At 34.3% G+C, this 27,385-nt stretch overlaps 1 protein-coding gene across 1 annotated transcript in view; it reads right to left on the bottom strand.

The window, feature by feature from the left end:
* NXNL2 (nucleoredoxin like 2) overlaps window positions 1-13,805 on the bottom strand; it is a 33,537-nt gene extending 19,732 nt beyond the window's left edge. The window contains exon 1 of the mRNA XM_051998134.1: window positions 10,382-13,805. Coding sequence (XP_051854094.1) covers window positions 10,382-10,683 — 302 coding nt within the window. The 5' untranslated portion in view covers window positions 10,684-13,805. The remainder of the gene's footprint in view (window positions 1-10,381) is intronic.
* Between the last annotated feature and the right edge of the window lie 13,580 nt (window positions 13,806-27,385).

Below are 27,385 nucleotides of genomic sequence, written 5' to 3'. Positions count from 1 at the left end.
CTGAATAGACCACTCCTCAGTCAGATAGCTTCTGGCCTCATAGATCAAACTTCTGACAATAGTGAATAGATCACTCCTTAGTGCATTCCTCACTATCAGATAGATAATCTGTTGGTCAATGATAACCAAATTCCAGAAACCACTCCTTTGGAATATAGAAGTAGCATGTCAATGATAGAAAGCTGGATTTCCTTGCTAGATTCTTTTGGAATTTAGCCCATTTGTAATGGCATTATAATTACAAATAAACTTTGCCCCTTGACCAGGAAATGGGCTCAAGCTTGCAAATTCTTTTGAGACTCCTCGGAAGCCAGTCTGTGATCTCAAACTTTTGGGGTCCCCCTTCCCAACCTCAACAGAGGCATCTATTGTAGAGAGTCTTTCTGAGGAGTTCAGCTACAAAGGTCAGAGGAGAAACAGGATGATAGCAAGAATGGAAAGATCAGTGGAAGAATTTTTTTTTTGAGGGTGAGGAGAAATAAGTATGTTTATAAACAGTAGGAAAGGCACCACTAGAGAGAAAAACAATTGAAAACAAGAGAATGGGAATGATAGAGGTAGAAATCTGTTGGAAGAAATTGTATGGAATGGGATCACTTAAAGATGTTAGAGGAATTAGACTTGGTAAGGTGGCTATTTCATCATGTGAAACGAGTAAAGGAAGAGAAAGTACCAGAAGACATCTATATGATAGGAGATGGGATAGAAAAAGGAGGGAGTTTATCATAGAAGATAAGATGGACAATAATAAAATGAATTTTTTTTTGCAATAGTTTTGGAATTTAGAATTAGAAGGATTAATAATTAACTGAGAAAATGATTTGTAGCAAATTTCCCTGATGAATTGATATCCAAAATAGATATGATTTGATAGAAAAACATAAAATTAAAAATCAACCTCCTAATATAGAACCTGTCAAAGAATATAAATAGGCAGTTTTCAATTGAAGAAGTATAAGCTATGAGCAACTACATGAAAAAAATGCTCCAGATCACTAATGCTTAGAAAAATGTAAATGAAAATAACTTTGAGGATCTATTTTACACCTATCAGATTGTCAAAGATGACAAAAAGAGTGATGAACTCCTGAATGGTGGGTGTGGTGGACAGAGAGGAATTGAAGCATTGTTATCTGAGGTAGACTGGAAGAAGTCTCTGATAGAGATCAATTTAGTTCCATGGTCCTATCTTCTATGGAGATAATCCAGCTAGAAATCCAAGTTATGTCAAGCCCTTGGGGCTAAATTTTTCCTAAAAATCTACTACTCCATGCCATCTTTGAGCTTCGGTCCAACACGACATGCTGCCCTGGGGTGCCTTTCCCCTTCCCTTTTCCCCCTTTCCCCAGGCCACGGGTATCTCCCTTAACTCCACTATGCTTCCTAACCCCACTCCTTCTCCTTACAGATAACTAACTCTTTTAGAAATATAAAGTCCCTTTTAGGATTTAGCCTGCAAGCTAAGGGCATGCCCCAAGCTCATGGGCTTCCTTTCCCTGAGTAATTGTGAGTTCCTTAAGGAACTTGTCTTTTATATACTCTCCCACCTTATTTTATATTTATCATTCATAGTGTATCTCTTCATTTGGTCTGTATGATGACAGAGATATCTTTTATTTCAGGTATTGGATTTAAATGAGGCAGAGTTGCACGAAGCGGTCAGCCTCACTCTTCTAAAGCCTCATCATCCAGTGTCAGGACAGAGACAAAATGACTGGCAATGACTCAAGATTCAGTGGATGACCTCGGTGTTTTCAATGTCTAACCAAGCTTTAAGTGCTCCACAACATATGCTTCACCTGTCTTCATTGGAACAAATTGAAAGGGGGGAAGTCTTTACATGCTTGGGGTAGACAATCTCCTAACTCACTGTAGAGTTTGAGACTCTTTGGTTACCCTCAAACTGATTTAGCCTATGTGCAAAACAATATCATGGAGCCACAGATGAGAGTTAGGTAGATCAGGTGGACCTCAAAGGTGGAAAGGAGCCATGTAAAGGGCTTACCTCACCCCAGAGGTACTCTTCTTCCCTGAACACACTGACGGAGAACTAGCCTTGAAGTCAGGAGGACCTAAGCTCAAATACAACTTCAAACACAACACTTAGTAGTTATGTGACCCTGGGCAAGTCACTTAACCCCAATTGCCTCAGCAAAAAAGAAAAGAAAAAAAAAGAATTTGAATCCAAACTCTACTGATTTCTACCTGTGTGACTGTTGACAATTTATTTTTTGTCTGTAACCTCTTCTCCTAAATAAATCTACCTTTTGCCAAAGAGAATGGCCATTGTGAATTCTCAGAATATTAGGTTTTTCTCCTAAAGCACATCACCTACTGCCACATCATTTGGCATATCAGCCACATCAAGAGGAAAATGGTCATTATTGGAAGGGCATCAGAGGACAACCATACTAATGGACTTTTGGTAGAATTATGTATCAGTCTGGACAGTTAGTTGGTATAGTGAATAAAGTGCTGGGCCAGGGATCAGAAGAGAAGTCAAAGAAAGTCCTAGAGTCGAAGAAAAAACTTCATGCAACCAAAAAGAATAGTTATAATGAATATCAAACATTCATCAAATTCAGGGAGAAAAAGGGTAAAACCATAATAGTGGGGGTTTCAATGTATCCCTTTCAGAACCAAATATATTAAAAATTTAAACAAGAAAGAAATATAAGAACATTAACAGTTTTAGAAAGTTAGAGGTGATAATCATGCCTTATATATATATATTTTTTTTCCCCCAACAAGGCAAATAACTTTTTCTTTCTCCCACACCCTACCTATGAGAAGTTTAAAAATATATATATATATATATATATATGTTAAAAGCAGAACAAATTCCAATACTGGCTGTGTCTAGAAAGAGAAAGAGGAAAGAAGGAAAGAGAGACAAACAGACAGACAGACAGGGACAATGGGAAGGAAGGAAGGAAGGAAGAAAGAAGGAAGGAAGGAAGAAAGGAAGGAAGGAAGGAAGGAATGAAGGAAGAAAGGAAGGAAGGAAGGAAGGAAGAGAGGGAAGAAAAAAGATTTTCAGGCTCATAATGCATTTATGGTTATTTCATTCTTACTGAAAAGTGGGTAGCATGTTTCATCACACTCTAGCACACAGCTTCTTAAACTTTTCCCACTCTTTTTACTTGAGAAATTTTTATGTGACTCCAGGTATATAGGTATATAAAATATTTTGTTTTTTTAATCTCTCTCATGGTTTTTCCCTTTTGCTCTGATTTTTCTCTCCCAACATGATTCATAAAACAATGTGTATTAAAAATAAACTTACTATGATAAAAAAAAGAAGTAATGAATTTCCTATATATTCAGGCAGATTATCATGATTATATAATTATATAAAGTGTAGTATTTGGTGGGAGATGGTTATTTTTAATGTTATACCAAATGTTGAAGGTGAAGTCAAGAGAATTGAATTTGAATCTTATTTCTGCCACTTAATACATATATCACTTAACTGCAAGTTGCTTAACCTTTCTAGGTTTCTCTTTACTGTCTACTCATGCCTCTTCCATCTTGCAGTTTTTTTTTTTTAATCAAAGTATAAGACTTTACTTCCACTAGATTTATTTCCACTAGATTTCATTCATTTAATTCAATCCAATGTTGTTGAGATCTTTAATCTTCTAAGGATCTTTTTGAATCCATATTTACCTAATATGTTAGCTATCCCTTTCATCTTTGTATCATTTAAAAATCTAATATTCATGCCACTTATGTTTTGATCCAAGTCACTGATAAAAAACATTAGAGTATAATACCAAATACCTTAAGACAGTTCAATGAATATCTCTTGCTAAGTTTTTTTTTTTTAATTCAATTTTATTTTACTTTTAGTTCCTAAGTATCTCCTTTCCATAATCCCACCATCCCCTTTCACTGAGAAGACAGAAAAACTAAAATCCATTACAAATATGTATAATCAAATAAAACAAATTCCTGCATTTTTCATGTTCACCAAACAATTCATTCGATCACATGAATATTGTAAGAATGAACCATTTTGAAGGAGTTAAAAACCCTGAATAATAAAATGCCTAATCATACTGTAGAGCCTAGATTCATAGACTGTAGTTCATGACCCCATATGGGATCTTATAACTGAATGTGGGGTCATGAAATGATCATTTATTTTCACTAAATATTTTATTTGTATACCTATTTTATATACCTATATACCTGGAGTCACATAAAAATTTCTCAAGTAAAAAGAGTGGGAAAAGTTTAAGAAGCTGTGTGCTAGAGTGTGATGAAACATGCTACCCACTTTTCAGTAAGAATGAAATAACCATAAATGCATTATGAGCCTGAAAATCTTTTTTCTTCCCTCTCTTCCTTCCTTCCTTCCTTCCTTTCTTCCTTCATTCCTTCCTTCCTTCTTTCCTTTCTTCCTTCCTTCCTTCTCCCTCCCTCCCTCCCTTCCTCTCTTCCTTCCTTCCTTCCTTCCTTCCTTCCTTCTTTCTTCCCTCCCTCCCTCCCTCCCTCCCTTCTTTCCTTCCTTCCTTCTTTCCTTTCTTCCTTCCTTCCTTTCTCTTTCTTCCTTCCTTCCTTCTTTCCTTCCCATTGTCCCTGTCTGTCTGTCTGTTTGTCTCTCTTTCCTTCTTTCCTCTTTCTCTTTCTAGACACAGCCAGTATTGGAATTTGTTCTGCTTTTAACATATATATATATATATATATATATATATATATATATATATATTTTTTTTTTTTTTTTTTAAACTTCTCATGGGTAGGGTGTGGGAGAAAGAAAAAGTTATTTGCCTTGGTGGGGAAAAAAAAAAACATTTAATTAAAAAAGACTAGAAAATTAACTGAATGGAGAATAGATTGGAGTAGAGAGAGATATAAAGCAGGCAAACCCACTAAGAGTCTAGCAGGGGTCCTCAAACTTTTTTAAATAGGGGGCCAGTTCACTGTCCCTCAAACTGTTGGAGGGCTGGACTATAGTAAAAACAAAAACTTTGTTTTGTGGGCCTTTAAATAAAGAAATTTCATAGCCCAGGGTGAGGGGGATAATTGTACTCAGCTGCTTCATCTGGCCCACAGGCCATAGTTTGAGGACCCAATAGACTCTATTGTAAGTAGTCCAGGGATGAGGTAATAAGAATTTGCACCAAAATGAAGGCAATGTTAGAGGCAAGAAGATACTTTATTCAAGACATGGAAGGTGAAGCTTGACAACAAATTGGATATTGGATGGCCAGTAAAAGATGGTGAGGAATCAAGGACAATACCTATGACTTGAGATAGTCTTATCCTCTACAATCCTTCCTCACAAGGCTAGACCATTTTTATTTAGGATTTCTTGTATTATAGTATCTTGGCCTTTTTTTTTTTTTTTTTTTTTTTTTTTTGTCATATAGTACCACGACTGCTCTCTTTTGCAGGTCATTTTTTTTTTTTTTTTAAAGATATGTACCTTACTTTTTCCTCTCATTTTTTATTTTAATCTTTTATTTTGTTTTAATATATAATGTTGATGAATAGAGTCTGTTTTCTGATTGACTCTCATTCTGATTCTGATTCTGATTGATTCTCAAGTTTAATTCTTGCAAAAAATAAAGTCTATTCTAAGTCATTAAATTTCTTGCCCTTCTTTCCTACCCTAGCTATCATTTCTTCTAATGTTACGTTTTGTATCTCTTATTTTGTTACTTCTAAGTACTTCTATAGTCCCTGTGGCCAGGTCATTTTTTTCTTCCAGATGATTTATGAACTTGTTATGAACTTAATTTTTCCTTACATTTTTCCTACTGGGTTTACCCTTTGGATTTATCTAGACTCAATGTACTTCTTTTTGTGTGTGTATGTTTGGTATTTTCTTCTTTTTACTTCAGTTTTTCAGCTTCAGTTTTTATGCTGAAGCTTTGTGTTTGGGTCAGACTCTGCTCCCTCTTATTTTTTGGATGATGTAGGCAGGCTCTGTTTAATTCTAGAAACAGGGGATGTCACACAGCCTTCCTTTCCCCAACCAGATGATTTTGATTATGCTGTTAGCAGACCTCCTGCAAGATCATGTGTGTGATTCACTTTCTCCTGCTGTGGCTTGGGTACAAGGGTTCTGGGCACTGAGATAACATTGTCTCCTCTTTCAGGTCAGACCAACTATTGGGCTCTGGAATGATCAAGGACTGCCTGGATGCTGGGTTAGACACTTGCTTGAGCGCTGCTCCAGTTCTCTCTTCTGCAGCAATTCCCAGAGTGAGCTGTCTCAATTCTGAGACCAACGGCAGTTTTCTCTCCATATCTCTACATTATCTCCATATTTCTGTCAGAGGATGAGCCTTGGACTATCCAAGCCCTGCTCTAGATGCTAGTGTGGCCCTATCTGTTGCTGTGGCCTGCATTTTTGAACTCAATTCCTTCTACCAGCCTTAAAGCTGTCTCTTTTTAGTTCTGCCCATCATTGTTCATCTTAGGACATTTTTAAGGACTTACTGCTATGTTTGTGGGGATCTGAATTCCTATAGTTCAATATCATCTTCCCACAGTCTAGAAGATTAGAGATTTAAAGAGAAATTAAAGGTTCAAGAAAGTCAAAAGTAAGAGTTGAACTGATTTCTTGCCTCAATCTCAGCGGTAGGAAATAGTAGCAATGGATATTGTATCGATATACAGAGGAGAGAAGGCAACCGAAGAGGATGGATGATAAAATGCTACTAAATCATGTAATGGGCTGAGGCTTGAATTGATGCACTGAGGTCCCAAGCACATGAGGCTAAACAGTAATTGGACCATACTCTATTAATATATAAGCTTGGAGAAAGAATGGTCCCCGCCCACTCTTTGTGCAAGTCCTGATGTGTTGTATAGGAAATGACGATTTTGGTGGGTGGAGGCAGGGGAGTGGAAAAGGAAGGGGAAGGAGAGACTGATTGCATTGCCATTGCAATGGCTTTTCAGCTCAGATCCCCCTCTGTTAGCTGGCTTCCTGTCTCAGCTGCCCATATTGCTATCGCAATCTTTCTTGCCCATATTGCTATCACAATCCTTATTCATCTCTTCACTTCAATAAAGATTGAAGATTTTTCCCTTAACCTGAATTCCTGACTCCGGCTGATTTTAAATACGGTCATTACAAAATCAGAAGTGAACAATGCTGAGAAAGCAATTTTTCTACTTTCTCAATAAAGACTGGGGGTATGGAATAGAAGTATCAGAGGGAAAAAACTGTGACATTGAGATTAAAGGTGTAGATCTTATCTTAGAGAAGAGTACTGATAAGAGCAGTTTCCTGAGGTAGCAGGTGGGGCACTAGACCCTTGTGATGGGAATAATCTGGGGAGAGTTTAATCATTGGAAAGCTGTATTATCTTTGCAAGGATATATATGATTTCTTTGGTGCACCTAGTACCTAGAATGGTGGGATGAATAAAGATAGAAAGAAGATATTGCGTGACCTTTATAATGGAGACTGATCATACTGAAGGCAGGAAATGGGGCCAGGCTCCATAGCTAAGGACACAGGGTGACTTTTACTAAACCACACTGTTCCCTTGTGAATGGCTATCTCTAAATGAGGCATAGCAGGAATAGCAGGAAATAAAAACCTGTAATGACATGATCTACAAAGGCTGTCGCAATTTGAAAGAGTTTGAACATAAATACTTCAAAAGCTTTACCTCCATGAGGGACATAAGAATGAACAAAATTAAATTTATGACACATGAATCAGAAGAGAAATAATAATGATGATGATAATATTTATATAGTGCCTACTATGACCCAGATATTTTGCAGATATTATTTCATCTAATTTCCAAGCAACCTGCAAGTTACGTGCTATTATAATCTCCTTTTTACAATTGGGGAAATTGAGACAGAAAAATGTTCAATGCCTTGCTTAAAGTTACCCAATTACTAAATGTCTGAAGTCAGATTTGAAATCAGATCCTCTTGATTCCCCACCCACACTCTAGGCAAAAATCTTAAGAAAGGGTACAGTAAAATGAAGTTATTATAATAGAGGGTTGAAAATATTAAAAGCCAGTTTAAAATGACTATTTTGTGCAGTATTTGCTGTTATTACATTTCCTTTTTTTTTTTTTTTTATGTGACATGATGTACTAAATGTCTCCTCCAGTATCTTGAAGTAGCTTAACATTTTCTTCTCTAGCTCATTTTACAAATAAGAAAATTGAAGCAAACAGGGTTAAGTGATTTGCCCAGGGTCATACAACTAGTATGTGTCTCAGATAAGTTTTGAACTCAAGAAGATGAGTCTTCCTTTCTTCAAAGCTGGTATTCTATCCATTCCAACACCTACCTATCCTAATCACTTTACAATTACAAAAGGTAACTCATCAACTTTAAATAGTTCCTAGAAATCTGCCCACTTATCTTTATGTTGTCTAAAAAGGCATATTGTAGGAGATTTAACAAAGGTTAATTAACTGATTAATAAATATACTATTTTCTTTGGTCTGGTAAAAAAAAATCTATGTTAAAGGCCTTTGCAATAGTTTAAGCATCATTTTTTATCTTTTATTTTTGCTAAAAAATGTAGCTTTTCCTATACCTATGTTGATATCAGATATGATCTTACCCCAAACTGCTTTGTAAACCTCCCATGTGATCTACCTGATCTTACCAAATCACTGGTCTTACCAAATCACTCAGGAGAAGAGACTATAAACACCATATAAGTGCACAAAAATATGTGGAATTTGAAATATACATATCCATCACCTACTTAATGGGTTTATCACACTAGAATGGATAAAATGCATTTTACCCGTCTGTGAGTAACCTATGCTGGTTTATTAGCACAGTAGCCTGAAAATTCTTGCTACAGAAAGGTGGTGAAGAAGGAACATTTTGAACTAATTGCTTAAAAGTGTAGGGGAAAAAAGGGAACAAAAGAGAGGAAGATACTGATAAATATAAGAGAAATAAACTTAAAAATAATAAAAATTTTATTATTAATAATGAACTTGTAAATATAAGAGATAAATATAACAATTTAATTTCACTCATCTGGTTGTGTCAGATAAATTTAAAAAAAACTAACTAAAGTCTTACTTTGATACCTCAAAGTAATCTAGATTTCTCAAACATTTGATCCACAGAGAATAAATTCTGGTAGGTCTTAAAAGCAGGAAAGGCTTTGAGAGGAGGCTTGGCTATATGCTAAATATCTGTTCCCCAAAGACCAACTTAGCTTAGCTTGAGAAAATCCCATGACTAATGGCTAACCATCAGGTAATGACTTTTTCTGCTATACAATTTCTATAATCATCTAATAAAGCAAAGAAGGCTTGTGATCCAAAATAAAAGTTCTTCCTTGAAAATAACTTTAATAAATAATAACTAAAAGGTAGCCCAAATCATCATTTTCTAGTCAAACTTCCTCTTGTTACACAGCATCATAAACACAGCAAAAATAATTGGATATAAAATTTCCAGCAAGTGAATCAAATTGGGTATAGAAATGATACAACAATCTCTACATTTACTATCATAAATGCAAGGATTCTTCCTAATTTTTCTGATGTTCTTTTCAAATATAAACCCAACGATGAATGTACCTCAGTCTTTCTTGGATCCCGGAAACTACAGCTTTAGAAGTAAAAGGGATCTTACATTAATTAAATCCATAACCTTCATTTTGCAGATGAAAGTATAGTCTTCAGTTACATAGCTTGGATCTAAGGTGGGATTTGAACTGAAGTCTTCCTAATTCTACATTCTGCAATCTATGCACAACATAACATTGCCTCTTCTAAGGTATAAATCTTAATAGCTTTGGGATAATAAATAAAAACAAGTTATAAATCTAAACTATAAATAAGCTATAAATTATTAACCATCAAGAAACAAATCATTTATTCCAAGCAGATTTCACACGACAGCCTAACTTTCCAAGATACTTGACTTGGTAATATTTATTACACTACAATAAACATCTACTTGTTCCATATTCAAACTATTCACTATTCAGCCATTCCTGCTGTAAAAGTTTCAGCTACTGTACTAGTGCTTATTTGTTTCATGAGGATTAGAAAACTAAACGAAGAGATTAGAAGAATACTGGATAGTACCAGTAAGAGCTCTAGTGCTTAACTATGAATTGACCTTAAAAAAACGGACAAGTATTCAAGATCAAACTCCACCTTTTAACAGGTGTGGAAAGGAGAAGCTAAAAAAAGAATCTTTGCTTGAAAATGGCTCATTTAACTAACGATTAAAGAGGAAAATTCTGTGTACTCGAAAGGAGTATATTACTTGCAAGGGAGTTATTATGACACGAAATTAATCTATTTTTATGTAAGAGAGAGAGAAATCATATGGCTGGATTACAAAGAGATGTCCTCTCTCGCGTATTGTTCCCCTTCATCCCCAGCTTACTTTTCCTTACTCTACTCACTGTTTGAAAGGGTCGTGAAAAGGCAGGGCCAACCACTCCCCGTGCATGTCGTGCATATAATCAACCATCTCCTCCGGGCTGCGGTCAGAGGAGATAAAGACTATTTCGAAGGGCGCTGGCGGATGGGTCTCTTCCACTAGTTCCGTGTAGAAGTCGCAGAGGAGCGGAGTGAAGTCCCTGCAAGGGGAGCACCAGCCTGCCGAGAAGTACAATCCCACCACCTTGTTCTGAAGCACGTCCTCGGGCTCCACCGTGTCTCCATCCTTGTTGACAAGGATCCTCCCGCTAAACACGTCCGCCATCACCTACACACCACGTTCTTCCTCCGGGCTGCGGCTCCCTTCCCCCGGGAGCTAGAGAACGCGCTAGGGAGGTTTCTCCTTTCTCTCGGCAGCTTTTGTAAATGCTTCCGAAGCGCGTTGCTGAGTGATGGGAAAAGAAGCGGGGCTAACGGTGAAGTGAGCCTTCCCCCAGTCCTGCAACTAGAGGGATACTGCTCCAGGGAGTTAAGCTTCCAGACACTTTAAAGAAGGGATAATTTTCTTCAATCTTAAGCTTACTTGAAGCTTACACACTAATAATTATCTCCTCATCCACCCATACACACTTCCAAATAATGAGATTTGTCCGTTATAACTCTTTTCCTACGACTGCTAAATTATATTTGGAGGGCCCTCTCTCTCCTAAATTTCCAAGGCCCCCCGCGGAAACTTTTCACGATTCTCCGGGGAAACTACGGAAATTCTAGTCTATGCCGCTATATCCTTTGTGAAAGTGGATGGCCATCACTTTTCCCTTCAGGCTTCTCCCACCTCAAGCTCCTGACCACTCTTCCAAACCTTTCCTTTATCCTATTACTTCTCCAGAACAATGAGCAGCAGAAAGACTTTACAAAGACCAATTCAGATCAGGAAGCTTTCCGCAGCGGACCCAAGGCGTAAAAGTAAGAAGCTTTGATACAAGTGAGACAGTGAAGAAACAAACATGCACAGAGACAAAGATGCAGGAGCCTAAGTCTTCAAACGAAGTCTAGAGGTTCCTATTTAGCCTCAGTGCCTTTGAAAGGGAAAAAAAAAGAAAGAAAAGAAGGGAAAGAAGAAAGAAAGGAAAGAGGAAGGGAAGAAGAAAATGACATCTATGAAACTCAGGGAATTAGTCACACCATTTTTCCAGGGCCATTCTCAGGAACTAGAAGCAAGAAGGGAGGGGTCAATGCCCCCAAGCAGAATATCCAATCTAAATTCGACATCCAAAAAGAAGATAGATGATGAGGCTGAAGGAAACGTGAACAAGGACCCGTCTGCGGTTCTTCTGGAGTTGCCTTTTCATTACAGCATCTTTAGAAGCAGTGTTTGGCAGGAGAATGTTGATTGGAAGGATTGCTAGTTTTTGTTGTTAGGGTTAGTTCACTTTTCCTTTGTCCACGGAGGTATGGGCAGCAACATCTTCAGCAGCCTACTTAGGAAACTACTCTGTTCTTATCCTGAGAGTACAAACTTCTTACAATTTTTTTCAGAGTTTTGATGACTATTCAACACCTCCTATCATCATCTTGCTTTTCCTTCTAATTCTCCTAGCTAATCACTATCTACTCAAGTTCTTTGTTTTGTAGAATTCCATATTTTGCAAAATCTATAGCCACTGCTTGGAAAGATAGTTACTGGACATTTTGTAAGTTTTGTTTTGTTTTGTTTTGCTTCAAAAATAGCCAAAGCATAGAGTAGCAAGAAAAATAGTTTTCTCACTTTTGGTAGAGAGCAGAAGTCTTAATAAATTTTAGGATGCAGGAAGGAAAATTGGACAAATCTTGGAGAAAGTTTTCCTTCATTTTAGAGGAAAATGATCTAAAGCTATGTGGCAGGAATTCTAAAATACAACTATAACCACACCATACCACACCTCTGGCAGAAAGGTCCTAAGAAGAAGGATCAAATACATACTGTCCACAACTGTCAGGCCTGAATCAGATTAAAATGTAATTGGAAAATATTTAGCAAAATAAATTACAAAAAGGCCCTTTGGCCAAGATGAATGAGGAAGGCAAGAACTTGACTGAATTTTCTGAAATTCACCTCCAAACAACTATAAAATAACACCTCAAAATTAATTTTGGAGTGACAGAACAAACAGAGGGGTAAGATGAAACTTTTTTTCCAGCCTACAACAACTTAGAAAATCAGCAGGAAAGGTCTGATTCTGAATAAAAAGTGAAGCACAGTCCAGTGTAAATGATATCCAGGCAAGTCAACACAAGCCATGCTCCAGCAAGATAGAAGCAAAGTCCCATGCCCCTGAACAGTCCAAAAATGAAGCCCTAATCCTCTAACTCCATAAGCTTGTGACAGGTCTCCTTTCACCCCAGAAACAGAGCCCAACATTAGCACAAAGTTTAAAATTATGAAATAGAGGCTCCTATGTAATAGTGCAGTTGGGAGGAAAAAAAAGAAAGAAAATAAAGATGAGAGAAAAGAGAAACAAGAAGAGAAAGAGGAGGAGGACAATCTCACCATAGAAAGTTATTAAGCTGACAGAAAAAATCAAAACACAAAGTCAAAAGAGAAAACAATGTCAAAACATCCATAAATGAATCCTTATATGGAAAAAAAGTGATTTGGTACTGAACTGAAAAAAAAAATCCTAGAAGAGCTCAAAAAAGATTTTTAAAATAAAAAAGAGAGAATTAGAAGAAAATTGGGGAAAGATATGAGAGTGATGTAAGAATCATGAAAGAGTTAACGGCTTGGTAATGGAAAAAAAAAGATGATGTATAAAAATTCAAAGTAGAATTGGTCAAATGGAAAAGGAGGTACAAAAGCTCACTGAAGAAGTTAAGTAAGCTAAAGAGGAAATATTAAAACTATACTACTGGGAATATCAACTTTCACTTTTCAGAACTAGATAACAAAAAATAAATAAGAAATAAGTTAAGGAGGTGAACAGAATTTTAGAAAAGTTAAATTTAAAAACCTCTGAATTGAATAGAAATAGAAAAGAGTACACTTTTTACTAAATGATTTATGGAACTTAAACAAAAAGTGACTACTAGGGCATAAAAAACACAATTAAATGCAGAAATGTAGAAATGTTAAATGCATCCTTTTCAGAGAATAATTCAATAAAGATTACATTCAATAATGGGTAATTAAAAGATAAAAATTAATTGTTAACTAAACAACCTAATCCTAAAAAATAAGTGGGTCAAAGAATAAGTCAAAGAAACAATCAGTAATTTCATTAAGGAGATTGATAACAATGAGACAACCTACAAAGATTTATGGGGTGCAGCCAAAACACTATTTAGGGGGGAAATTATATTTCTAAAAGCTTACATAAATAAAATAAAAAAGACCAGTTCAATGAATTGGTCATGCAAGTAAAAAAACAAACAAAAATCCTCACAAAAAAAAAAATAGAAAAAGATCAAATTAAAAATCCCCAATTAAACACCAAATTGAAAATCCTGAAAAACCAATGGAGAGATTAATAAAATTTAAATAAATAACAAAATCACTGAACTAATAAAACTAGGAGCTGGTTTCATGAAAAAACAGCAAAACAGATAAACCATTGGTTAATTTCATTTTTTAAAAAAGGAAGAAAACCAAATTCTAATATTAAAAATGAAAAGGGTTAATTCACTAGTAATAAGAGAAATTAAAACAATTTTAGAAGCTATTTTGTCCAATAATGTAATAAATCCGACAATCAAGTAAAATGAATATTTACAAAAATATAAAATGCCCCAATTAATAGAAGAAATAGAATCCTTAAATAATCTCTTTGTAGAAAAAAGAAATTAAACAAGTCTTCTCTTATCTGTCGTCCATTTTATGACTCCTCTTTTCTCTTATCCCTTTCTCCTCCTACTTTCTTTTTGGGTAATCAGAGATTTCTATTACTACTTGATTTATATATATATACATATATATGTGTATGTATATATATATATATATATATATGTGTGTGTGTGTGTGTGTATGTATATTTCCCTCTTTTAACCAATCTAGATATAAATTCAAACCTTGCCCATTCTTCCACTTTGTAAAATTCTTTCTTGCATGCCTCTTTTTAAAAATAATTTTCCCTATTCTTTCTCTCCCCCCCTTCTCCCAGGACATCCCTCTTTCTCACCTATCCATTTTCTCCCCACAATTGACTTCCCCCTACATTCTCTATGTAAATCCTTTTAACTATCCTAGGAATAAGAATCTTAAAAAAACACCAACATCATGTTTCCATATAGAAAGGTAAATTGTTTACCCTTATTGAATCCCTTTGATTTCTCCTTTCTGTTTAACTTTTTATGCTTTTTGAATTTTATATTTCAAAGTCAGATTTTCTATTCAGGTCTGATCTTTCCATCAGGAGTGTTTGAAAGTCTTTTATTTCATTAAATATCCATTTTCCCCCTAAAGGATTATGCTCAGTTTTTCAGGTGGGTTATTTTTGTTTTTGTTCCCAGCTCTTTTGCCTTCTTGAATACTATAGTCCAAGCCTTTGGCTCCTTTAATTCGGTAGTTTCTAAATCTTGTGTGATCCTGACTATGACTCCCCAATATATTGTTTCTTTCCGGCTGCTTGAAATACTTTGTTTGATCTGGAATCTCTGAAACTCGGGTATAATATTACTGGAAGTTTTCATTTTGGGGCATACTCAAGAAGGAGAAGGATGGTAAAGATATTTGGATTCCTTCCTTGCTGAAAGCAATCTGCTCCTTATAAGTTTCAACTAGAGGAATGGAGGTAGGGAGGGTGGGGGAAGAAGTGTTGGTGATGTTGATAATATTGATCTAGTCCTGCAAACTAAAACTTCAATTTTTATTTTACTTTCTAGTTCTAGCATATCAGAAGTTTCTTTTTAAATAATTTCTTAAATGTGATGTCTAAGCTCTTTCTTTGATCATGACTTTTAGATGGGGCAGGTGAAAAATAAAACAGATGTTTGAGCTTCCAAACTTATCAATTTACGAAGCAATGTGTGATAATTGCCTAAAAAATCAGGACTAGGTCATCTTTGGTCAGCTTTGGTACTAGGCTCCAAATCCAGAGAAAGACTGGATTTTTTTACATTCAAAAACAATTAAATAAGAACAATTAATTAAAAAAAAATTAACCAGAATACCAAATTAAGTAATCCAATTTCTAATTGGTAGAAAGATTAGTGACTTTCCAAGTTGGGATGGGGAATGGACAGGTATAATTATCTGAAATCAGAGGGAGAGATATCTTATTTTCCCAAAGATCTGTGAATAATCCATGGAACAAAGGAAACAGTAACTGATTGACATATGGGTTGCTTGAGATATATAATTGTGAGGACACTCTCTAAATCATTTTTCAGATCTAACTGGGTTTCTGGTTAGCAAAACCTAGGGTCTTAGGTAAGAGTCTCTAAGCAATAGATAGTGATGGAGTCCAGCTTCCCAGCCATGAATGGCTAGATTCAAACAAGGCAATAAAGTTTTCTGACAATTGAATAGTTTTCTCATAGAATAGAAATTGTATGTAAGTATGTATATTTCCCTCTTTGAACCAACTTGCCTCATAGATAATACAATAATTCTTAAATTTTCCTAGATTTATTTTCCAGATCAATTGTTTTTCCCTATGAGTCATTTCACATTTTCTCCTAAAACTCTTTTGAGGCATTGTTTCTTGATATTTCATGAGGCCATTAGTTTACACTTGCTTAATTTTAATTTCTAAGAAATTATTTTCTTCAGTCAGTTTTTGTATTTTTTCCCACTTGGTCAAATTTTTTTTTTTTTTAAGGTGCTATTTTCTTCAGTATTTTTTGTTTCTTTTTTCAAGCTATTAACTGTCTTTTCATAATTTTTTTCTTTTGCTTTCAGTTCTATATTTTTCCTCCAATACTCATTTCATTTTGAAAAACATTTTTGTTTTGGTTCTTCCATGAATTCTTGTTTGGTTTGTGTCCAATTTATAATTTTCTCTTAGTGGTTTTGCTGTTTTCACTTCATTGTCTTTTGAATTTGTGTCTTGATTACCTATGTCATCACAGTAGATTTTCATAGTTAGGTTTTTGTTTGTTTGTTTTGTTTTAAAATTTAATTTTTGCTCATTTCTCCACCTTATTTCTTGATCAGAAAGTTATGTTAATGTTGGGCTTTGTTCTCACCATGAGGGTTGGAAGGGCACCATCTCAAGCTTCAGGCTTTTTTGCCTTTTTTTTTTTTTTTTTTTTAGAGATAGTTCTTTGGGTTTGGAAGAGGTTTTTTCATTGCTTTCTTTGCCTGAATTCTGATCCTTATCCAGGTATATAGGTATACACATACACACATATATACAAAGAGTATCATCAATTAAAGGACCGATAGCCGTTGAAGTCTAGTTAGTTATACATGCCTTTCTCTTAGTGAACCAGGAAAACAATCCATTGAGAGGTTCCAGGATTTCTACACAGTTGCAACTTGTTAATGAAGAACACTAACATTGGTCGGACTTAAATGAGTGCAATCATTAATTTACCATTTCCATTAAATGGTCTATTGGCCACTGCCCAATTTAGTACATCTGTGCCCATGGTTTTATCCAGACTAGTCAACATTCTATTAGCAACTTAGGTGTGGATGTTAATTCCCTTGGGAGAAGGGATCTTTTTCTGGTTGCTAACTGTTGGACTGTGACAGTATGTGGGAAAGTTCAGATAGCCCTGGAGAAGGATGGTAAAGATATTTTGGATTCCTTCCTTGCTGAAAGCAATCTGCTTCTTATAAGTTCCAACTAGAGGAAGAAGTGTTGGTGATGTTGATAATATTGATCTAGTCCTGCAAACTAAACATCAAATATACTTAGGCCTTATTTGAGTGAGTCAAGTGGTTCAAATTCAGAACTGCAATAAAATGAGTCACATCCAAGCAAAATTTTTTTCTACACATTAGCACTGAAGAAATACTTAGCAAAAAATTATTGTACTTATTTAGGTATAAGCAGTACTTGGCTCATCTCCATATGGAAACTTATTTTATCAGAAGGGTATGTTGCCAAGAAATGTGTGATGATTTACACATCAGTGTGACATCCATTAAGTCTAAGGGAACTTATTAAACATAGGCTTGGCTTTTTATGCTTTTTGAAACGGAAAAGCCACTTTAATGACACAAGCTCTAGTTCCCTGGGCCAACTAAGTCTTAGAGAAGACTATCCTGTCTTTTAAGGGAAAACTAGTCTGGGCTACATGGCATGGAATGCTAGTACAGAGATGGTAAGTGGCCTTCTCAAAGCACAAAGTAAATGTAGGGGGTAGGATTTGAAGTCAGGTTTTCTTGATTTAAGTTCAGTGTCATATTGACTCTTTGGAAGGTGACTTTGGGTGAGCATACCTTATTTAAATGTTAGAATGGTGTGGCCTAAGTATATAATAAGTAGGTCTTGTGTACAACCAAGCTTCCTTCTGTAATCTCCAATAAAAGTGAAACAATCAGGGAGAATAGTTCACCACCAGGTCTGCAGACTAGTATTATAGTAGCTTTGTGAGAGCCTGTACTGGTTTTCCCAGTGCCCATAATGTATTCTGTGGTTATTAGTTATTGCTAGAGTTTCCATCCATCCACCTTTTTCTGTCCTGATTTCTGCCCAGAGAGAAGCAAGGGATTGGAGTTGATAGATTATCACTTTTGCTGTCCTCATAGTGGGGGTAACAGACTCACTTTGCTACTCCCACTCCCACCCAGCCTTGAATTTTTGGGTTTAAATACTATCTGGCCATACAATCTGATCTCTTTAATATGTTTATGTAATTTCATTGCAATTATTTTATTCAAAATGTTTGAATTATAAATTCAAATGATCCTGTTTTCCATTTATTTTTATAGGTAATTCTTTTTGTTTTAATTTCTTTTTCAGATACTGGATTATTTAAATACTCTATTTCTTCTTTTAATTCATGGATTTGTTTTTTTTTTTCTGTTTTAATGATGAAAGTTTTAAATTATGCATTTATTCTCCTTAAGTAAGTTGGTAGAATCCAAAAAGTATTGGCATGTTGTCTTTTATTTTCTTTGATAAAATTATTTATTCTGATTTATTTTTTAAAGTCACCAGTTCTTTATTTTGTTAGTCTTCAATGAAGGTTTGTTGTATTATGTACTATAATCAGTAAAAGTATATTCATTTCTATTTTTATTCCGTTATTTTCTAATTTTTAAAAATTTCTATTCAAGTCCTCAATTCCTTTCCTCTTCATATTTTTGTTAGATTTGTCTAAATCTGAATAAAGTATATTGAATCCACTATTGTTTTACTATCTATTCCACTCAGCAAATCAGTTACTTAGATGCTATCCAATGTTATCCAATACAAAGTATCAATTTTCTTATCTAATATGCCCTTAAAGAATATGGTTCACTTTAAAAATTTTATCACCTTTAATGTCTTTTTCCTATTTCCTTGACATCATGATTTTTTTTCATCACAATTCAGTTCACCTGAGCCATAAGAAATTTTGCTTCTTCACCTTATATTCATTATATGTGGATCTTCATATTTCAAGAGTGTTTCTTGTATATATACATATGCACAAAGAGAGAGGTGGAGGAGAAAGAATGGATTTCATGATTCTCTACTTTTTATGGATAAGATCATCCTATTCACATTCATGGTTGTATTTATTAATTGTAGATTTCTTTGCATTACATTTTCTAATATATTTTCTGTTCTTTTCAACTGTTCTACATACCAAGAAAGAGGTAATTTAAAAAAAAATATGGCTAATAGTAATTCATAACTGAAACCAACTTTTTCTACTCCACCACTTTTCCTTTTGTTTTTTTCTTCTAGACTACATTCTCTGTTCGTATACTTTATTTCTCTCTTTCTAAAACTCTCTTTTGAAGTTGTTTATTTTGTGACTTTTATCTCCCCCAAACTAAGCACCTTGAATTCACAATGTCCTCTCTTTCAGATTCTTTTACCAACCTATTTCCCATTTATATTTAATGTATTTTGACAATAAACTCTGTGTGTGTGTACATATTCACATTCAATTCTCCTTTCTTTGGTTTGGATAAGAATGAATTTCTATGATGTTCACTTTCTCACACATTCTAATTGTGAGATGTAATGAATTATCTTTCTTTACTTCTTTCCCAATTTATTCTTTCCCCTTTTTAAAAGACCATAAAAAGAACACAAAACCATTCTTAGTCTTTTATCTTTACTACTTCCCTCTGTCATCCTTGAAGATATTAAAGTTTGAAGGTACACTTGTCATTTCTACCTGTGAAATATCAATTATGATTTACTTTTAATCACATTTTAATTACATATATAGTTTAATTCTTAATCATAGTAGGCCTAGAAGTATGTGTGAAATTCTGTGCAGGCTAATAGGATTTTGGCTCTAGCCAGCTTATTTGTCAGCTAACTTTGCTATTTTTGTACTTCTGACCTGCTGCAGAGCTTAACTAAAAGGCTAAGTTCTTCATTTCTATTAAGAGCAAAGGAATAGCTTAAAAGTCATAGTGATTATTGGTCAATTAGGGCTGGAAAACCTCCATGTGGTAATACTCACCTGCCAGAGTTTGCCATTCCTGGGTAAGTTTCCTGTTCTTGGCAAGGATAATTACATGGGGTAGCTTTCCATGACAATGAAAAGTCCCCAAATACCCTAACCAAGCATAAAGTTTAAACTCCATGGGAATTAATATCATGTTCCTCAACTTGGGATCAATGTTCCTCATCTATTGTTTGCTCTCCATTCTAATGTTCATCTGTGGCTATAAAAATTTTCTGCAAATTCAGTTAAATATCCCTTGTTACTGAGATTTGGACCTTTTTTTTAAATTGGCAATTGCTAACATTGCTTAAAAACTGATCATTCTCAGAGCTTTATGCCTCAATAAACTATCTGCAGTTTTTTCATCACTATAATCAATTCAATATATAGCTCCTTCAAAATGGTTATATTTCCTGAATGTGAACTATTTGATTTTTGATTTTCTTCCCGAGTTATTTTTACCTTCTGAATCCAATTCTCCCTGTGCAGCGGGAGAACTGTTTGGTTCTGCAAATATGTATTGTATCTAGGATATACTGCAACATATTTAACATATATAGGACTGCTTGCCATTTGGGGGGGGGGGAGGAGGGAGGGAGGGGAAAAAACGAAACATAAGTGATTGCAAGGGATAATGCTGTGTAAAAATTATCCTGGCATGGATTCTGTCAATACAAAGTTATTATTAAATAAAATTTTAAAAAATGGTTATATTTCCTTTCCTAAGTTTTTCTTTGCTACTATATTATATTTTAGTTTTAACTCAACTAGTCTTATCAGGAATTCTTGAATGTCTTCTATTCTTTTAAAGATTTTTCCCCTTATATTTTTGCCTTTTCCCCTTATACTTGTCTTTATTTTTTTCTTTTGAAATGATATGTTCTAATGTTTCTTCCTTGTCATGCAGTTGGATAAGCTCCAACTTGATTGCTTTTGATTACTCTTCCTTGGTACCTGAATTCTTTCTTTTTGGCATTAAAAACTCCTGGAAATTTTCATTTTTAGGGTATTGTTGGATATAAGCCTTTATCTTTTTCCTGTGGGAATATCATAGTTTAGGAGCTATTCTTTATAACAGCAGTTACTAAGTCTTGTGTGATCCTGACTTTTTCCTTGCTACTCAAATTTGTTTTTTTTTGATTTTGCTATATTTTTACTTTGATCCAAAAGCACTGGGTTTGAGCTATGACATTCTTAGAGAAGATTTTATTTGGAGATTTCTATCGTGAGATGACCAGAGGATTCCTTCCATTTGTACTACCCCTTTTATCCCTAATAAATCTAAGCAGTTTTTCATTAATGATTTTTTTGGATATAGCATCAAGGTTTTTTTTTTTTTTTTTTTTTTTTTTTTTTTGTTTTGTTTTGTTTTTTGCTTTGTCCTGATTTTTGGAGAGTACAAAGATTCTTTAAAAAAAACATATTTTATATCAATTATACACATATATAGTTTTAAATTTTTATTTTTAAAAGTTTTGATTTCCAAATTCTTTTCCCCTTTTTTTCCTCTTCCCATCTTGAGAAGACAAGCAGTTTTATATAGATCATATGTGTGAAGTCATGTAAGATATATTTACATATTATCTATTTAGCAAAAAGAACTGCCTCCTCCCAAATAAAGAAAAAAAAGAGAGGTATGCTTTGAACTGCATTCAAACTCCATCAATTCTTTCTCTAGAGATATTTTATGAATTAAGTCCTTCAGAATTGTCTCAGGTCATTGTATTTCTTTGAATAGCTAAGTCATTCACAGTTGATCATCTTACAATATTGCTGTTACTCATGTATAAGACAGCTTGCCATCTGGGGGAGGGGGTGGAGGGAGGAAGGGGAAAAATCGGAACAGAAGTGAGTGCAAGGTGTACCCTGGCATAGGTTCTGTCAATAAAAAGTTAATTTAAAAAAAACACAAAACAACAATATTGCTGTTACTGTGTACAGTGTTTTCCTGGTTCTACTCATTTCACTTTGCATCAGTTCATGTAAGTCTTTTTAGGTTTTTCTGTAACTATCCTAAGTGCAGTGATTCTTAAATGATCATTACCTCACTTATTTTCCAGTTTTTTTTTTTTTTTTTTTAAAGTACATACCTTGGGGGAGTTAGGTGGTGCAGTGGATAGAGCATTAGTTCTGGAGCCAGGAGGATCTGAATTCAAATCTGTCCTCAGACACTTCATACTTACTAGCTGAATGACTTTGGGCTCCAATTGCCTGTCGAAAAGAAACAGAAGAAAGGGGAGGAGAAGAAAGAATGGGGGAAAAAAAGGAAAGAAGGCAAAAGAAAGAAAAAGAGGTAGTACATAGTTTGCATTTTCTTGTATTTTTTCAATCTTTAGATTTTGTTTTATTTCAATTGTTCTATGGAGTCACTGAATAATGATTAGTCCATTTTAAGTTCAAAACTGTTATTTCTATAAGAGTTTTCACCACTTATTCTGATATTTATTATTACTTATTTCCTTCCAAGTCTTTCCTTCAGACTTTTTATTTTATCTAGAATTCCATATTTAATTTCTTTCTTGTTTCTAGAAATTTTTATAGTTCTTGTGGCCAGGTGATTTTGTGCTATTTGAATTGGGTTAGCTCCTTAAACTTCTAGCTGTATCTGTTCACATCGCTAGACTGGAAGAAGATTTATTGATAATTATTTGATGTATTGCTTTTCATAGACAACTGCTAGAGGAATGTAGTAAAATTAGGCTCCTTTATAACATTTAATTGCAATCTTCTTTGAAATCTAGGGTTTTTGACATCTGCTATGGTAGAAGCAATCTTTCTTAGGTTTCCTGATGCTTGGGTAGGCTAGATCATCCCCCCAAATCCTAAAATTTTAATGAATACAAGGATTCAAAGTTTGCCTAAGTACAAAAGATTCATTCATATAAATATAACAAATATGTAAAGTTGAGCCCAAATGAATCAGTGTTACATCTTTGCTTAATATCTATTCCATACTGTTGTTTAGTAAACATAATTTTATTAAATAGTAATGGTAATCAAGTATATCATTTCATTTCAATTCCAAAATCAGATTCCAAACTTTTATTAATTGCTGACACATCCTCTTTGGGCAGGACTTTGAAGGTCACTACTTAATAATTTGAGTATTCATGCTGGATTGACTGAAAAAGGAACTTAAATTCCAGACTATTAGACCTTGGGTTATCTGTTCTCCTGAGATTTCAAAACTCACAAGACCACAGCATCCAGATTAATCTCCTTTCGTTAGGGAAAAAAAAAAGACACCAAGGCAAAAAACCTCAGCCTGTATTCACAAGTCATAGGTTGGCCACAGCAGGGGTCCACAGCTTAGCTACTTGTAGCATTATCTTTTCCTTAGAATGCTATCAAACACGAGAAAGTCAAAACCAAGAAAAGAAATCAAACTAAGAGAAAAAGTTGAGGTTCTGTTTAGGTAGATTTTTTTTTTTTGGAATGCTCCCCCAGACAACCAAAAAAACTTATTAGTTTTTTCACCATATGTAGAAAAGAACCAGTTGCTCCAAAGTTTCCAAATGACTTCCATCAGAATGGAATCAGGCTCCTCAGCCTTTTCCGTGGAGGGAATTGCATCAGCAATACACTGCATGTAATCAAAAGGATGGTGCTTGGTGGTCATATAGCCAGTGTGTCTGAGGCTGGATTTAAACTCAGGTCCTCCTGACTCCAGAGCTCGTGTTCTATCCACTGTGCTACCTAGCTGCCTCTTCACAACTCTTGAGCTTACTAATCCTAAAAAGTATATATCACTGCTACAGCTTCTTACATATCCGTTATGGAATTCCTCAACTGAAAAGTGTCATTCATGTCAAGAAAGCAGGAAATGTGAATAGAACTTAAAAACTATTTCAGATAGAAACATTTCTATTTTGGTATGATTAAGATATTTTGTATTAGGCATACAAATACCAAGATCTTATCACTATTATTAATGACTAGAAACATAGAATAAGATACAAATAAAGGTATCAGTCCAGTTGAACCAAGAAACTTAGAGGTGACAGGCTTGGATAATCAATTATCAATTGATAAGAGCCAAAAATAAGTATTCTTATAAAAAAATCAGTCCATTGTGAAATAATTTCTAGAGAAACATCATTCAATTTATTCTTCTGAGACTGGGCTACTTAAATTCATCCAATTTCATTGATATTTTTATGTTTTGTTGGCACAGTATCAGATAAACTAATTTATAATATTTTCCTCTATATTCTAATTCATCTATTGTAAAATATTTTCATTTTTGATTTTGGTATTTTTCTTTTCTTCTCTGTTAAATATTCAAATTATCTCATGCTTTTTATACCTTAGTCATTTTCAGCTAATCATGAGACACTTATTAAACATTTACTTTGTGCCATTTACTGTGACAAATTCTAGGGATAAAAAAAAGCCCCTGCTTTCAAGTAACTGACAATTAAATGGGGGGAAATTTTGGAAAACTGCTGTATATAAGATATAGAAGGGATAAATCAAAGATCAACAGAGTGATGGCACTAGTCTTAAAGGGGAAGTAGAAAGTAAAATACAAAACCTAACTTGGATTTTATCAGTGTCCCACACAGAGCAAAGCTCCTAGTTATTATTCAATCCCTTTTTTTCCCCACTCTGGTTTCAAATTTTATTGATCCCTTGACTTCCAGAATTTGTGTGTGTATTGTATATGTGTGTGTGTTTAGCTGAAGAGTTTCTGATCTGTTGGGTTTTCTAAAGCTGTTTTGTTTGCTTGACTTTATTTTGCATGCTCTTCCCTGACTCTTCCAAGATTTTATATCTTGGGGCAGCTACGTGGCCAGATAGAGCATCAGCCCTGAAATTAGGAGAACCTGAGTTCAAGTGTGGTCTCAGATATAACACTTCTTAGCTGTGTGACCCTGGGCAAGTCAGTTAACCTCATTGCCTCAGGGAAAAAAAGTTTATATCTTATCTGGATTCACTGTGAAGGCATTAATCTGAGTTAAGACTTTGTAAGTTAAAAAAAAAAAAAAAAAGAGACTTTGTAAGTTGTGCCACTGCAACCTACTGTTATTGTATAAATTTTTCTTATGTTTCTGCTCACTTATACCATATCAGTTTTTTTTTTGCAGATTTTCTGCAATTTTTCTTCATTGTTGCTAATGGTGCAACATATTCCATTATTTTCATATATCATTATGTACCATTATTTGTTTATTCACTCCCTAAATGATGAGCACATCATTTGGTTCTAATTCTTTGCTACTACAGTAAGAGCTGCTCTAAATATTTCTGTACATCTAAGTTATTTTCCTTTTTCATTGACTAGTAATAGTAATATCTTTGTATCAAGGGTATATATAATTTACCAACTCTGAGTTAGAGAATGTGAGATGATGTCATCTGCCTCCAGAGAGACGACTATGAAGGCTGAATGTGGATCACAGCATAGTATTTTCACTCTTTTTATTGTTGTTTGCTTGCTTTTTTTTTCTCATATTTTTTCCTTTTGATCTATTTTTTCTTGTGCAGCATAAATGTAGAAATAGGTTTAGAAGAATTGCATATATTTAACCTACAACGGATTACTTGCTGCATAGGGGAGGGGAAAGGGGAAGAGGGAGGGAGAAAAATTTGGAATACAAAATTTGTAAGGATAAATGTTGAAAACTATCTTTGCATGTAGTTTGAAAAATAAAAAGCTATCATTAAAAAAGGTAAAAAAAAAAAAAAAAGGTTTTATTTTTCCCACTTATATAGCAAGAAAATTTTTAGCATTTTTACAAGATTTTGAGTTTGAAATTTTTCTCTTCCCTGATTCCTTTTTCTAAACACAGTAGACAGTATGATAGTTTATACATGTTTTATCATATAAAATGTATTTCCACATGTGTTACAGTTGTGAAAGAAGAAACAGATCAAAAGGGAGAAAAACATGAACAAGAATAAAATAAGTAAAAAATTATGCATTGGTCTGCATTCAAAGGCTATCAATTCTTTATCTGGATATGGATAACATTTTTCTTCATGAATCCTTTATACTTGTCTTAGATCATTGTTTTGCTGAGAAGAGTTGAGTCATTCATAGTTGATCATTACACAATGTTGCTGATACTGGTATAATATTTTTCTGGCTGTGGCTTATTTCACTTTGCATCAGTTTGTATACTTTTCCAAATTTTTCTGAAATCCACCTGTTCAGTATTTCTTATTGCACAACAGTATTCTATTATGTTCCCTTCCACAGCTTGTTCTTCCATTTCCTAATTGATGGGCATCTCCTCAATTTCCAGTATTTTGCCACCACGAACAGGGATGCTATAAATATTTTTGCACATGTAGGTTCTTTTCCCCCTTTTTAGTGATCTCTTTGGGATACAGATCTAGTAGTGATATTGCTGGATCAAAGATACGTATCATTTGGTTGCCCTATAAATATAATTCAAAATGCTCTCCAGAAAGGTTGGATCAGTTCACAACTCCACCAATTAGTGCCCCAATTTCCCACGTCCTCCCCAAAATTTACTAGTTCCATTTCTGGTCATATTAGCCAATCTAATAAGTATGAGGTGGATCTCATGTTTTAATTAGAATTTTTCTAATCAAAAGTGATTTATTTAAAACACTTCTATATGCCTGTAGATAACTTTGATTTCTTCATCTAAAAACTGTTCATATCCTATGCCCATTTATCAATTGGGAAATGACTTGTCTTATAATTTTGACTTAGTTTTCTATATATTTCAGAAAAGAGATCTTTATCAGAGACATTTACTATAAAGAGTGTTTCTAGGCATTTCCTTTTCCTTTTAATCTTGATTGCATTGGTTTTTGTTGTATAATAGTCTTCTTCTTTAATATAATTAAATTTATCTACTTTGCATTTTATAATATTCTCTATTTCTTGGCTGGTCATGAATTCTTTCTTTCTCAATAATTCTTACAGGTAGACTATTCTCTGCTCTTCTAATTTGCTTATAGTATCACCTTTTATGTCAAAATCATGTACCCATTTTGAGTTTATCTTGTTACACAATGTGAAATGTTGATCTATATCTAATTTGTGTCCGATAATTTCTAGTTTTCTCAGCAGTTTTTGTCAAATAGTAAGTTCTTATCCCAAAAGCTGGGATCTTTGGGTTTATCAAATACTAGGTTATTATCTATGGTCATTGCCTAGTGTGTTTTGTGCACAAAATCTATTCTATTGACCACTTTATTTTTTAGCTAGTACCAGATAGTTTTGATGATTACTGTTTTATAATACAGTTTGAGATCTGGTGTTGCTAGGCCACCTTCCTTTATGTTTTTTTCCATTAATTCCCTTGATAGTCTTAATCTCTTGTTTCATGTCTTCCAACCATTCCTAGAGTCCTTTTGGCCAACACATTCTTTTCATGAGGATCTCTTTGTACTTATTGTGGAGTTACTCTCTTCTAGGTTTAAGCTGTTAACCTATAGTATTTCTCCATTGTATTTGGAATTTTCTTCTATTTACTCATACTTACTAATCCTTAACAGAGACTTTGTGC

The sequence above is a fragment of the Antechinus flavipes genome, chromosome 1 (genome assembly GCF_016432865.1).
Source record: "Antechinus flavipes isolate AdamAnt ecotype Samford, QLD, Australia chromosome 1, AdamAnt_v2, whole genome shotgun sequence".
In the NCBI taxonomy this organism is placed as follows: domain Eukaryota; kingdom Metazoa; phylum Chordata; class Mammalia; order Dasyuromorphia; family Dasyuridae; genus Antechinus; species Antechinus flavipes.
The sequence above is the reverse complement of the archived record's forward strand: the minus strand, read 5'-3'. Positions and strand labels throughout refer to the sequence as shown.